Source organism: Setaria viridis, chromosome 9 (assembly GCF_005286985.2).
Source record: "Setaria viridis chromosome 9, Setaria_viridis_v4.0, whole genome shotgun sequence".
NCBI classification, from domain to species: Eukaryota; Viridiplantae; Streptophyta; class Magnoliopsida; order Poales; family Poaceae; genus Setaria; species Setaria viridis.
Window position 1 is genome coordinate 8,393,083 of NC_048271.2, and position 10,813 is coordinate 8,403,895.

A 10,813-nucleotide genomic window follows, 5' to 3' on the forward strand; every position below is an offset into this window, starting at 1 on the left:
GAGGGCTAAAACGCGCGCCGAACCGGACGGCGGCCGTGCCGAGGCGGCGAAGACACCGACCGGGCTGCGCGTGGCAGCACGGCGGAGAAGCGAGAACGGATTTACCGGCGCCTGAACGCCGTCACGGGTTGACGACCGCGCATATGACAGATGGTTCCTCTTCTCCCATTGTGTTGTTTCATGTTGTTCACAATCTCAAGATCGAGGAACGTTCGACGGTTTGGTTTTTGCACTTTTTTGGAGTCTTATTTTGTGCTCTGCAATTGCACCATCTTGTGATTTGTGATCCTCGAGTTATTATTTATCTTCTACCTAATGTACAAAATAATGGATTATGGGATTTAGCGTAGAGCTAAGATAACCGCTATACCTCCGCTATAACTCGCTATAACGCCGCAGGATCCCGCTAATTAGTATAACACTGTTGCAGCATCAGCTAGCATCAACCGCTATAGTCTCATTGTTCCGTAGTCACTATTTCGTAGGTACTACCGAATGCTACACCACTCCCCCCGTTGTTTTTGTTTTTGACAGATGTGTCGTGTGTGTGTCTCATCAAACTTTCTTCAGTTTGATCATTAGTGCGTTCCAATGTCGGATAACAAGTGCGTTTATTTAGAACCTTACAGTATAATACAAGGGTTTTTCACTTTTCAGGACTTGAGGGCCTAACGTACGGTTCAGCTGTGTTGCCGAGATAGAATTACTCTCTTGCGAGAGCAAATGTGGCGTACAACGCCTAATTCGTCACTGATCCTCTAAACACCAGGAGCGAATTGCGATCTCTAACAAGGACAGTAGAACGGCATTTGTAGGGAGACCTCCCCTCCCCTCCCCTCCCCAGATGACAAATACAAAGGCATCACATACTCGCAGTCACATAGGAGCTCAACTGATAGCATCAGTTCCCATTCCCGTTATGTACTGTACTAGGTTGATCTGTCGATGGCGCAGCTATGGTACGTAGAAGTGCCGGAAACAGATATACACTCAACTCAGGGCAAATGAGTTTCCATCACACATTCACACTGTGTACGACTGCTGGATGGTGTCGATGTCCAGGCCCTTGAGCTTCACAACCGACTCCACGTGCCCCTTCAACGTGTGAAGTTCCCTCAGCCTGCAAAGAAACATCAAACATTATTCATGTAATGCATATTGCCATTCTGCGAAATGTTTAAAAGCATGCCCGCAAGTAACAAAGAACTGGATGTCATGTCATCGGGGCCAGTGTGCTACTTTAAATATCCCAAAACATATGAGAGATCATGGAAAGCACTAATATCGGTGCCCTTTTTCCCAAGTGATAATATTCATACCAGCATTCTCTTCCAAATTATCTCAGCGGATATGTTCTTACCTTGCAATCTCAGCCCTCCGTTTTGCCTCTTCAGCCATTTGATTCAGCTCGTTCACCCTCTCAGGGAACAGCTTGGCATCTGGTGGCTGCAGTCCATGGAGTGTCCTCTGCGCATGTGCCCACTTTAGTTCCCTCTCTTCCTTACCAAAGTCCTTTTTCATTGTAAATGCAATCTGCAAAGACAAGCAATTAGCCACTGATGCATGGAATTCACTCAAAACAGGTACTGTGCATGACACATAAGCAGTGTATATTACTCTTTGCTCAATGACAAGATCCCATGCTTTCCCACTCAGAGCGTATCGGATGAGAAACTTGAGGATATCGAGTGGGAAGTAAAAGATGAGATTGTAGAGCCACACGACACCGGCCCAGCCCCATCCAATGCCTTTGATTGAAGTGAACCCCCAGTTAGCGTATACAGCAATCAATGTAGCTATCTGCATTCAAAGGGAACAACTTGGTCCATAGAACTTACTCCAGTAACTGAATTTTATCAAGTGGTGCAGAGCAAGAGGGTACAGAGCATACCAGCTGTGCAACCAAGAAAGCAAACACTAACAGAAAGCCTGGGCGCTCAACGAATGACCAGCTGCGAGACCTTGTGACAAAGATGAGAGCCTGACTGATAGTGCTAACTTGGAGATATACAGCAGAGGCAAGTTTCTGGTAATCATCTTGAGCTGTCTTCTCAAGGCTTTCGACATGAAAGATCCTCTAAAATACCATTGAATAATAAGTCAATGCATGTCTCAGAACCAATCACAAATTCAATGCTGCAGGACTAGCTTCATAAACCATTTTGTTATCAAAAATGTGTAATAGAGCAAAAAAGATTATTTTCTGGCATTTTTTCTGATTCTTACAGGGAAAAAGTTTGTCTTGTATGCAGCCCAGAAGAAGATAACAGTCATCACTGCCAAGTATCCACCAAGCACAATGCCAGTAGTGAAAATCTCAGCCAACTTCCAGCTATCAGGTAGTGGAGAAGGCTTTACTCGATCCTTTGATATTGTCATTATGGTACCTGTTCATACCAGACAATGGTTCAGGTGAAAATGAATGATGCTTGCTACTTCCTAGAAATCATACTGTGATAAACAACGGCAATGGGGCAAGAAACGGATGTACCGTCATTTAGAATTGCAATAATCAGGACCATAAATGGTGGGAAATCAAACTCCCATATGAGGGCAAGCAGCATAAATCCAAGCTGTTGAATATAGAGCAACCAAATGCATTAGTCCCAGATAATTCACATAATTTTAAGGATCAAGATGAATAGACCACATAGGTGAACATCAATTACAGTAAGGGAAATCATCGCTGGAATCTAATTAAATGTGTGACTAATTAATTTGCAGCATAACATTAACAATTAAAACCAGATTAAAAACATTAACTACCAAAATTAAGTACTCAGGTATATACAAAAACACATTCCACACATGTATGCAGCAGCAAAATATAAAAATAATTTAGTCAAAGGAGGGCTCATGAACTTGGACGACTTCTAATCCTAAAGATAAGTCAAGAAAACATACCACGATACGTATTGTAATCGAGACGGCATAGATCTGCAAACATGAAGGTGGATCAGCAAAATAAAATAAACATTTTTTCCTGAAAATATATTCAGTAGGTTTCCTTCTGACATACAGTATAGTTCTTCATGCGCTGGAAAATTGCCCGGCTCGTAAGAACAGCGCTAATGATCACACTCAGGCCAGGTTCTGTTAGGACAATATCAGAAGCACTTCTGGCTGCATCAGTTGCATCAGCAACTGCGATGCCAATATCAGCTTTCTTTAGAGCTGGAGCATCATTTACTCCATCACCAGTCATTCCACAAATGTGTTTTCGTGCTTGCAGACGTTTTACAATCTCATATTTGTGCTCTGGAAAAATGAAAAACAAACAAACTTACTCTGGTATCATACTTTCCTTTTCTTTCTCCACTATCTACCATATGTTTTTCCCGGCTATTGAATTGAAACATACCTGGGAATACACCAGCAAAACCATCAGCCTTCTCAATTAAATCATCAACAGGCAAAGCGGCAATAGACTCATCCTTGTCCTGTCCCAACAAAGCTGAGGAAGGGTACATGTTAGTACCCATTCCTAAACGACGTCCTGTTTCCTTCCCAATTGCTAGCTGATCACCTGGAAATAAGAAATGAGTTCGATCCACAACGGATGGACGGACAAAATTAATAGAATAGGAGAATAGAAGTCCAATGTATAATCAATGAAACATCCAGTACTATGATTCATTTCGGTGGTCCAACTCTATTCGCAGCATAATTAACAGAGACAACAAATATTATAAGCATAGTGTTGACTTGTCATCATCTTACAGAACAAATGGATCTAAAATACCCTGACATAAGAGAAATGCCATCGACTTCAGTAACATAAAGGCTTCTACAACCTCCGAAAATTATCTGTATTTATGACTTTGTCCTATTTTTTAAAAAAGAATAGGGTAACATTGAAGGCATGGCATCTACGAAATTGGTCTGTCTGAAAATTCGAAAAACACCAAAAGCTGTACCTGTGATCATTTTCACGTTAACACCAAGGTTCAGTGCCCTTCGTATTGTTTCGGCACTGTCATGCCTTGGAGGATCAAAGAGTGGCATAAGAGCAACGAAATGCCATGGCCCACCAGGACTCTCTTTCCTTCCATCTGGTACTTCCTACATGACAGAAGAAAACAACCATCAACTACGTATGAGCATACATGACAGAGGATGGTCAGAGGGGGAGTCGTGCAGCAACCATAATCATAAAATAATTCTGACTACTGCCTAATCTACACTTAGCTTAGATTCTGCAAGCTTTAACGCACTGTGAATGACTATTCTTCGAAGTTCACCCACCTGATATGCTACGGCAAGCGATCGAAGTCCACGCTCAGCAAACTTGTCAATTACAGCATGAACTCTTCGTTCTATCTCTGACTTGTTGTATGCGAGGTTGAGAATCTGCATGCAGTTTTGATCAATAGGACCATGCTATAAATGATAAATCCAGGTCATGCTTTTGAAGCTATGTTGCAATCCAATTTTGTTATACCTGCTCCGGTGCACCTTTACTAACACGGTACATCTTCCCATCACTATCAATGTATGTCAAGGCAGTTCTTTTGTCGGTAGGATTAAATGGCAGGAAATGAACCTCTTGAATACCAGCACGGGCCTGTGGGAAATATTGTTAGATGTTCCTATCATCGAACAAACAAGATTGGTATACCTATTCCGTCCCTATTTGACAAGAAATATACCTCTTTTGGATCAGCTAGCATCCCAACTATTGCAGTATCAATAGCATCTTGATTTTCTATTCGGGATGCTCTAGCAGCCATCAGAATTACTTGGTCTTGAGTCACGCCCCTTTCGAAAACCTGAACCAAAAATATATAAGTAAGTGTTTTAAGGTCAAATATAAAGGGCTAAATAATGGTGTTCAAGTCTAACCTCTATGAGGTTCTTGTCCACAGTGAGTTTATTGAGAGTCAAGGTTCCAGTTTTATCACTGCAAAGTACATCCATACCAGCCATCTCTTCAATTGCAGTCATTCTTTTTGTTATAGCTCCCTGCAGGAAAAAAGAAAAGGCAATTAAGTATATAGCATCGAAGTTTTGGGCCTGCCTGGTCATTACTTGTTAACAATGTTGTCAAAGAGAAGCAAACCTGCTGAGCCAAGCGATGGGACCCAATTGCCATGGTCACAGACAAAACTGTTGGCATTGCTATGGGAATTCCACCAATGAGAAGCACCAAAAGATTGTCAATTCCAGGACGATACGCCCTGTGCTGGATAGGGTACATGACAATTATCTCAACAAACATCCCCACAGCGATTGAGCAAATACAAAAGTTCCCAATGGCTGTCAAGACCTGCATCAATCACATGATATTGAATGCAATAATCTAGTGATGATTCAAATGGATAACAACAAATATGAGTGTATGTGAGGCTTTTAAATCTTGCCTTCTGAAAATGGCCAACTTGATTGGTGGAGTCGACAAGATGTGCAGCCTTCCCAAAGAAAGTGTGGACACCAGTTGCTATCACAACAGCCTCAATCTCACCCTGCTTGACCGTTGAACCAGAGTAGACGCCATCACCAGGACCTTTGGTGACTGGCAATGATTCTCCAGTTAATGCAGACTACAAATAAGAGACGAGACAAAAATGTGAGATGAAGAAACCTAGTAGGATCAAATATAGTGTGAAGGTGACTAAATGGCAACGACATTAAGGACCTGATCAATTTTCAAAGGATCTCCATCAAGGAGCCGAGCATCTGCAGGAATGATATCTCCAAGTTTAATGCTGACGATGTCCCCAGGCACAAGGATGGCTGCCTCTTCCTCGGTCCAACGGCCATCACGAAGCACCTATCCACCAAAACACAACATTAGTTCCAATTTTCTAAGATACATCACAAAGATTGTATATGGATAATACAGTGAAATGTCACGAACTAAATGGATAATTAAGGACCTTGGCTTTTGGTGCAAGACGGGCCATAAGTGCTGCAGCAGCATTCCCAGCATTATTTTCCTCAATGAAACTGATAGTTGAGTTGATGAGAAGCAGCGTGATGATACCAACAAAGTCCTGCCAGTCTGGTGGCTTCCCCTGATGACAATAAATATATCATCTATTGTTAACAGAGGAGACTGTAAACTTCACTCATCACCCATCACTAAAATAAAAGAAAGCAAACCAACTTAATAAGATTTTTTGCATAGTCCCTACCCCACCATTGGCCAGTGCTATGGCCATGATAGCTGCAGCCTCCATGACCCACGACAGTGGATTCCACATGAACCCCAAAAACTTGAGAAATTTGCTCTCCTGCAGCAATCAACAGTCCAACTGAATGAGAAATTTGAAGTAACATAAAGAAGTGAATACTCATATTGACATATTGTTCACTCCGACAATCAGGAAGAAAAAAATCTTTCCCAATAGATGACCAGAGGGGCTGGAAAAATCTGACCTCCTTCTCTTCGAGCTTGTTGGGACCAAATATTTGCAGGCGTTGCTGCGCCTGCTCGGAAGTGAGCCCCCCATGGCTGCATCTCAGATTCTCAAACACTTCCTCAAGTGGGATGTTCTCCTGAAAAATATTGTAACAACACCTTTTTACAGGCCATACACAAGCGAGCAATTTAATTGCCATGATGAACATCAAAATAAAAGACAAAATATAATGCTAGTTTCAACTTGCCAGTGTGCACCCTACTATTGCTACCAACCAAACCCAGGGTCTATGCGTCTAAGGCACATTTCCAACAGAACAAAACTTGCACATAGATCATTTAACCAAATTTAGTAAAAAATAGAGAGAAAAATAAAAAAGGGACATCACGAAGTTAAGGCAAGATGTCAACAATCAACATATTCGTACAAGCATAGGGATATCGTAATCACAAAGAGTAGTAAGAAAGACGTCAACTTATGCATACAAGTTTACAAGCAAAGGGATGTCATGATCAGAAAGAGTAGCAAAACCACGGAACTCTAAAATTAGTAAGCGCAATAAAGAAAGAACTGTAGTACAGGGACGTCACCTGGAATTCTGAATTTTACAAACATTAAAAAAGAAACCATCCCAGTTCTGCCACCCACCGCACCAGCCGAACAAGAATTAGCAAGCTGGAAGCCTCTTCACATCTCCAAGCACAAGATGAATTTGCAACGAAATACTAATGCGTGAATCCAAAAACATAGAACGGAAAGATTTGCCGTTTCTACAACGTCGCAACGTGAACCAAAGAAAAAGAAACAAAGAAGAAAAACAAAAACAAACAGACGTCCACTCCTGCATATCACCCAGAAGATGAAGAATTAGCAGACCAATTCTCCCCACCCTGCATGCTAAGGCCACCACGTTCTTGGCAAGTAATCAAACCACAACCCACATGCCAATTCCACTACGATCCCCACAAACGAAACTGCCCGTGCTACAGTTAATCCAAGAACCAAGATACGCCCAAAGGCAGCCTTGTCAGGACCTTCCACTACAACCCAAAGAATCGCCCCAAGAGAGAGCCGGAAGTTACCAGGTCGACGGCCTCCTTGAGGACGGCGTCCAGGTTCCCCTCCTTGTCGGCCATGGCGGCACCCCTCTGATCTCCTCCGGCCCGCACGAAGCCCCCCTCTGTTCTCCGCCGCTCGGCAACTCCCCCTTTTGGATTTATATGCGGGGTTCTAGAGCATTGTAAATGCCAGGGGTTTTTCTGTGCGTGCGGGAGAGTGAGCGAGTGACGAAACCTCTGGAGCGGCGGAAGTAGGAGGAGAGAGTGGGTTTCCACGCGGCGCGGAACAGACAGCTCGAGAAGAGAAGGTGGAAGAAAGCAACAAGAAATGGGGTTTGATTTGAAAAAGAAAATCGCCGAGGGAATGAAAAGGGTAGGTAAAGGCAGGAATTGGTAGGAGAAAAGTGGTTTTACAATGCCATTGGATCCTCTGCGGCTCTAAAATTCATGGTTCCGTGTGTGTGCGGTAGCTTAAAATGTTGGAACCATCACCGCAGCAAATGTTGACACCAAAAGTGGCTGATGACAATGGAACATTGGAACCAAAGCATTTCTACCGGAAACCTTGATCGATATTTCTGTGTATGTAAAGAAAGAACTCTAAATCCCTTTATTCGAGGCTCATGACCATAAGCACAACATACATAATACACAATCAAGATATATATACTGCAAAATACGTATTTAAACATATGGTTGCGTAATATGTTGCCTTTAGTTTCTGATGTAAATTGCATAGAATATACTTAAACAGAAAGGCAACCAAGCTGACACCTTATGACGAGAAAAATTATATACAATCAAGGCGGATCTGCAGGGGTGCTGGGTGCTGCAGCACCCCAAGTCCATGTATTTCTCAAGTAAAATTAACTTTTTAGCTCCAAAGTTCACATATAAACTATGAAGTTAGACTAATTACAAGAGGTTCAGCATTCCCTTCTTGTCGATTCTGGCTCCGCCTACAGTAGATATAACATTTACTGTATGAAATTACTCCCTCTGATCACATATGCTGATATACTAGATGTTTGGAGAAGATATGTTCGTTTTCTTCAAGAAAATTTCTTCAAGAAAAAGAGAAGGCATGCTCAAACTTAGGAATATATGGTTATCAATGATCTTTAGTTCAGAAAATAAAGATCACATGTAATATTTTTTGTTGAAAATTACTTTTGTAATCCCACGAAAATCATTAGATGTTTAAATATATTTGATAAAAATAGTACAGTAGTCAAAGTCAGGCCATCAAGTTTTTTTGTCAGCACGACTATTATCCAATCTAACTAAGAATTTTTAAAAAATACTTTTAACAGCTTGTTCCTACCCTATTGTCTCTCTAGTCATCCAAGAATCAGAAGCTTCTACTTTGGATATCTTGAATTAGGTGTTTCAATCAATATTTGATTTGACCGCTGCCAGAGAAAATGCTAAAACTTAGAGAAAAATCTAAAAACTAATCTAAAATAAAAAATATTTTTTGTAAAGTAATCAAGGATGGTTATTATATCCTACTCCCGTTCTTCATGGAACAAGAATTCTACTTGAGAAAGCAGAGTACTCCAAACCCAGGAAACAAACAAACTACTAGTTGACAGACTCAAAAACGATCACTTTCTAACAACTTATCTGTTCTTTTTGTTCCAGGTTAACTTATGTTACCTAAGCAAAGATGCTCACCTATCCTATTTCCATTCAACATTTAACGAGAATTCTAGATGAAGCATCAAAACAAGAGCTTCTGTGCTGACAGAACACGAATGATTAATGCGCCTATAACTTCTACAAAAGATTCTTGATTCGTTTCCTGTCGTTGTTGACAAACAAGAACTACGTAGTCGTGGCATTTACACTCTCTTCGGTTATCAAGTGGAATCTGAATTATTTGAAAATGAAGGAACTGACAGTTCTCCTATACAAAGCTAGTTTTTCTTTATAGCTTTCAGTCCAAGCACTTTCAAAACTGGCAAGAGGATAGTAATCCGGTGTTAAAAGGGAGCTTAAGCTTTGGAACCTACGATAAAAGGCTATTTAAGAAGAGAATGAAAGGGGATTTCACCTAGGAATTAACTTTTAAAAAAAAGGCGGCGACTCCACCTTTATGTTCACATGCCTGCTAGCTAGCTACTACTAAACACACTAGCCAGTGATAACATTCTCTCCTCCTTCCTTGGAAATTACATCTATAGTAATAGTAGTAATACGGTAAGTGAACAGTAATTAGCAGTCAACAACCAAACTGCACCAAGTTTGTAGCATTGATGCCGTGCATAAAGCTTATCGCTAACTACTTGCAGATCGTTCGGATGTTGATCATTCGGATGCTAGTCTTCAAATGTCTAATAGCATAAGACTATGCGTATTCTAGTTGAGTTCTGATGAAGCAAATGGCAGCTTAGGATGTGATCAAATGTCTTAATTTATTGATGTGCAGTCTCCTGTTGATTCTGAAAGAAAAACGAGCATGATCCAGCAAAGCGTAATTTGATATAATACAGATAGATCTCATGACTCATCGTCACGCATTAGGCGTGAGAACAATGGCAACAGGGACCCTTGCTACACTTGCTCGAATGATGACGTACCTGGTTAAGGGAAAACACACACTGTAATGTCCATTCCAATCATTCTGGAAACAGCTGAATTCTACAACTTCAGGATTACAGGATGGTAGTTCCTGCACCCTGATCTATTGGCTACTATACAAATACAAGCCGAAGTGAGGTGTTTTTTTATAAAGCTCAAAAATTAAATCTCTTATGCAGGTTATTTTCAGGGGTATACGTTCAGACTCTTTTCTGGTCTTAACTGAAAAGGAGGAGCAGCGCCACCAAATAAGAATGCCATGCCAATGTTAAGAGGCCACAGTGATTGACATCTTTGCCAATGTAACAACTAGAATTCGTCTCCGAAGCTATGGTCGTTTCTTGGTGTCTAGATGATGTAATTTCTTCCTTAATTAAAAAAAAAGAGCATGTATCGCTTACTCCGAAGTGCATTGCCAATTTTTTAATCTAGTTTGTGCGGCAGACCAGCAGTTAGGTTTGCATCAGAATTTCTGAAAGAATAAAAACTGCAGTGTTTTTTTTTTATCATCAGATGCATGCTAAATGTTTATCATGATGAAAAAGTGGGATCGCAGGAACAGAGACCCGCACATCAAATCTTTCAGGCCAAATAAGTACCATGACATGGGGAAGTGCGAGATGCTTCTGTACTGTGGCAGCAGCCAAGAACGCAGGAAAGCGACTCCTCTCCTCAGCAGCTTTGGTTGGTGAAGTTGCCTTGCATCTTCTATCTTGTTGCCTTTTTTATCACCCAATGTAAAAGGCATAGTTATCTAGTAGTGTTTTTTTAAAAAAAAAGAGTAGTGATTTTATATTAGCAAAAAGCAAT

General features: G+C 41.2%; 1 protein-coding gene across 1 annotated transcript; it reads right to left on the reverse strand.

The window, feature by feature from the left end:
- Positions 1–881: 881 nt before the first annotated feature.
- On the reverse strand, positions 882–7,759 carry LOC117840584 (plasma membrane ATPase 1). Its single transcript, XM_034721105.2, has 21 exons — positions 7,445–7,759; positions 6,379–6,498; positions 6,135–6,233; positions 5,877–6,014; positions 5,636–5,770; positions 5,361–5,540; positions 5,060–5,266; positions 4,843–4,962; positions 4,650–4,769; positions 4,442–4,564; positions 4,246–4,350; positions 3,918–4,062; positions 3,362–3,526; positions 3,020–3,258; positions 2,905–2,937; positions 2,492–2,573; positions 2,227–2,387; positions 1,892–2,077; positions 1,618–1,800; positions 1,361–1,533; positions 882–1,120 (listed from the first exon to the last, which is right to left on the reverse strand). Exons 1-21 carry the CDS (start codon positions 7,496–7,498, stop codon positions 1,024–1,026), a joined length of 2,865 nt encoding a protein of 954 aa, XP_034576996.1. The 5' UTR covers positions 7,499–7,759; the 3' UTR covers positions 882–1,023.
- Between the last annotated feature and the right edge of the window lie 3,054 nt (positions 7,760–10,813).

Excerpts from the sequence above, each read along its gene's own strand:
- LOC117840584 (XM_034721105.2), bottom strand. The coding sequence starts at position 7,498 with ATGGCCGACAAGGAGGGGAACCTGGACGCCGTCCTCAAGGAGGCCGTC. Across the intron at positions 5,541-5,635 it reads ATCCTTTGAAAATTGATCAG|TCTGCATTAACTGGAGAATC; the intron begins GTCCTTAATGTC and ends TCTTATTTGTAG. Across the intron at positions 4,351-4,441 it reads GTAAAGGTGCACCGGAGCAG|ATTCTCAACCTCGCATACAA; the intron begins GTATAACAAAAT and ends AACTGCATGCAG.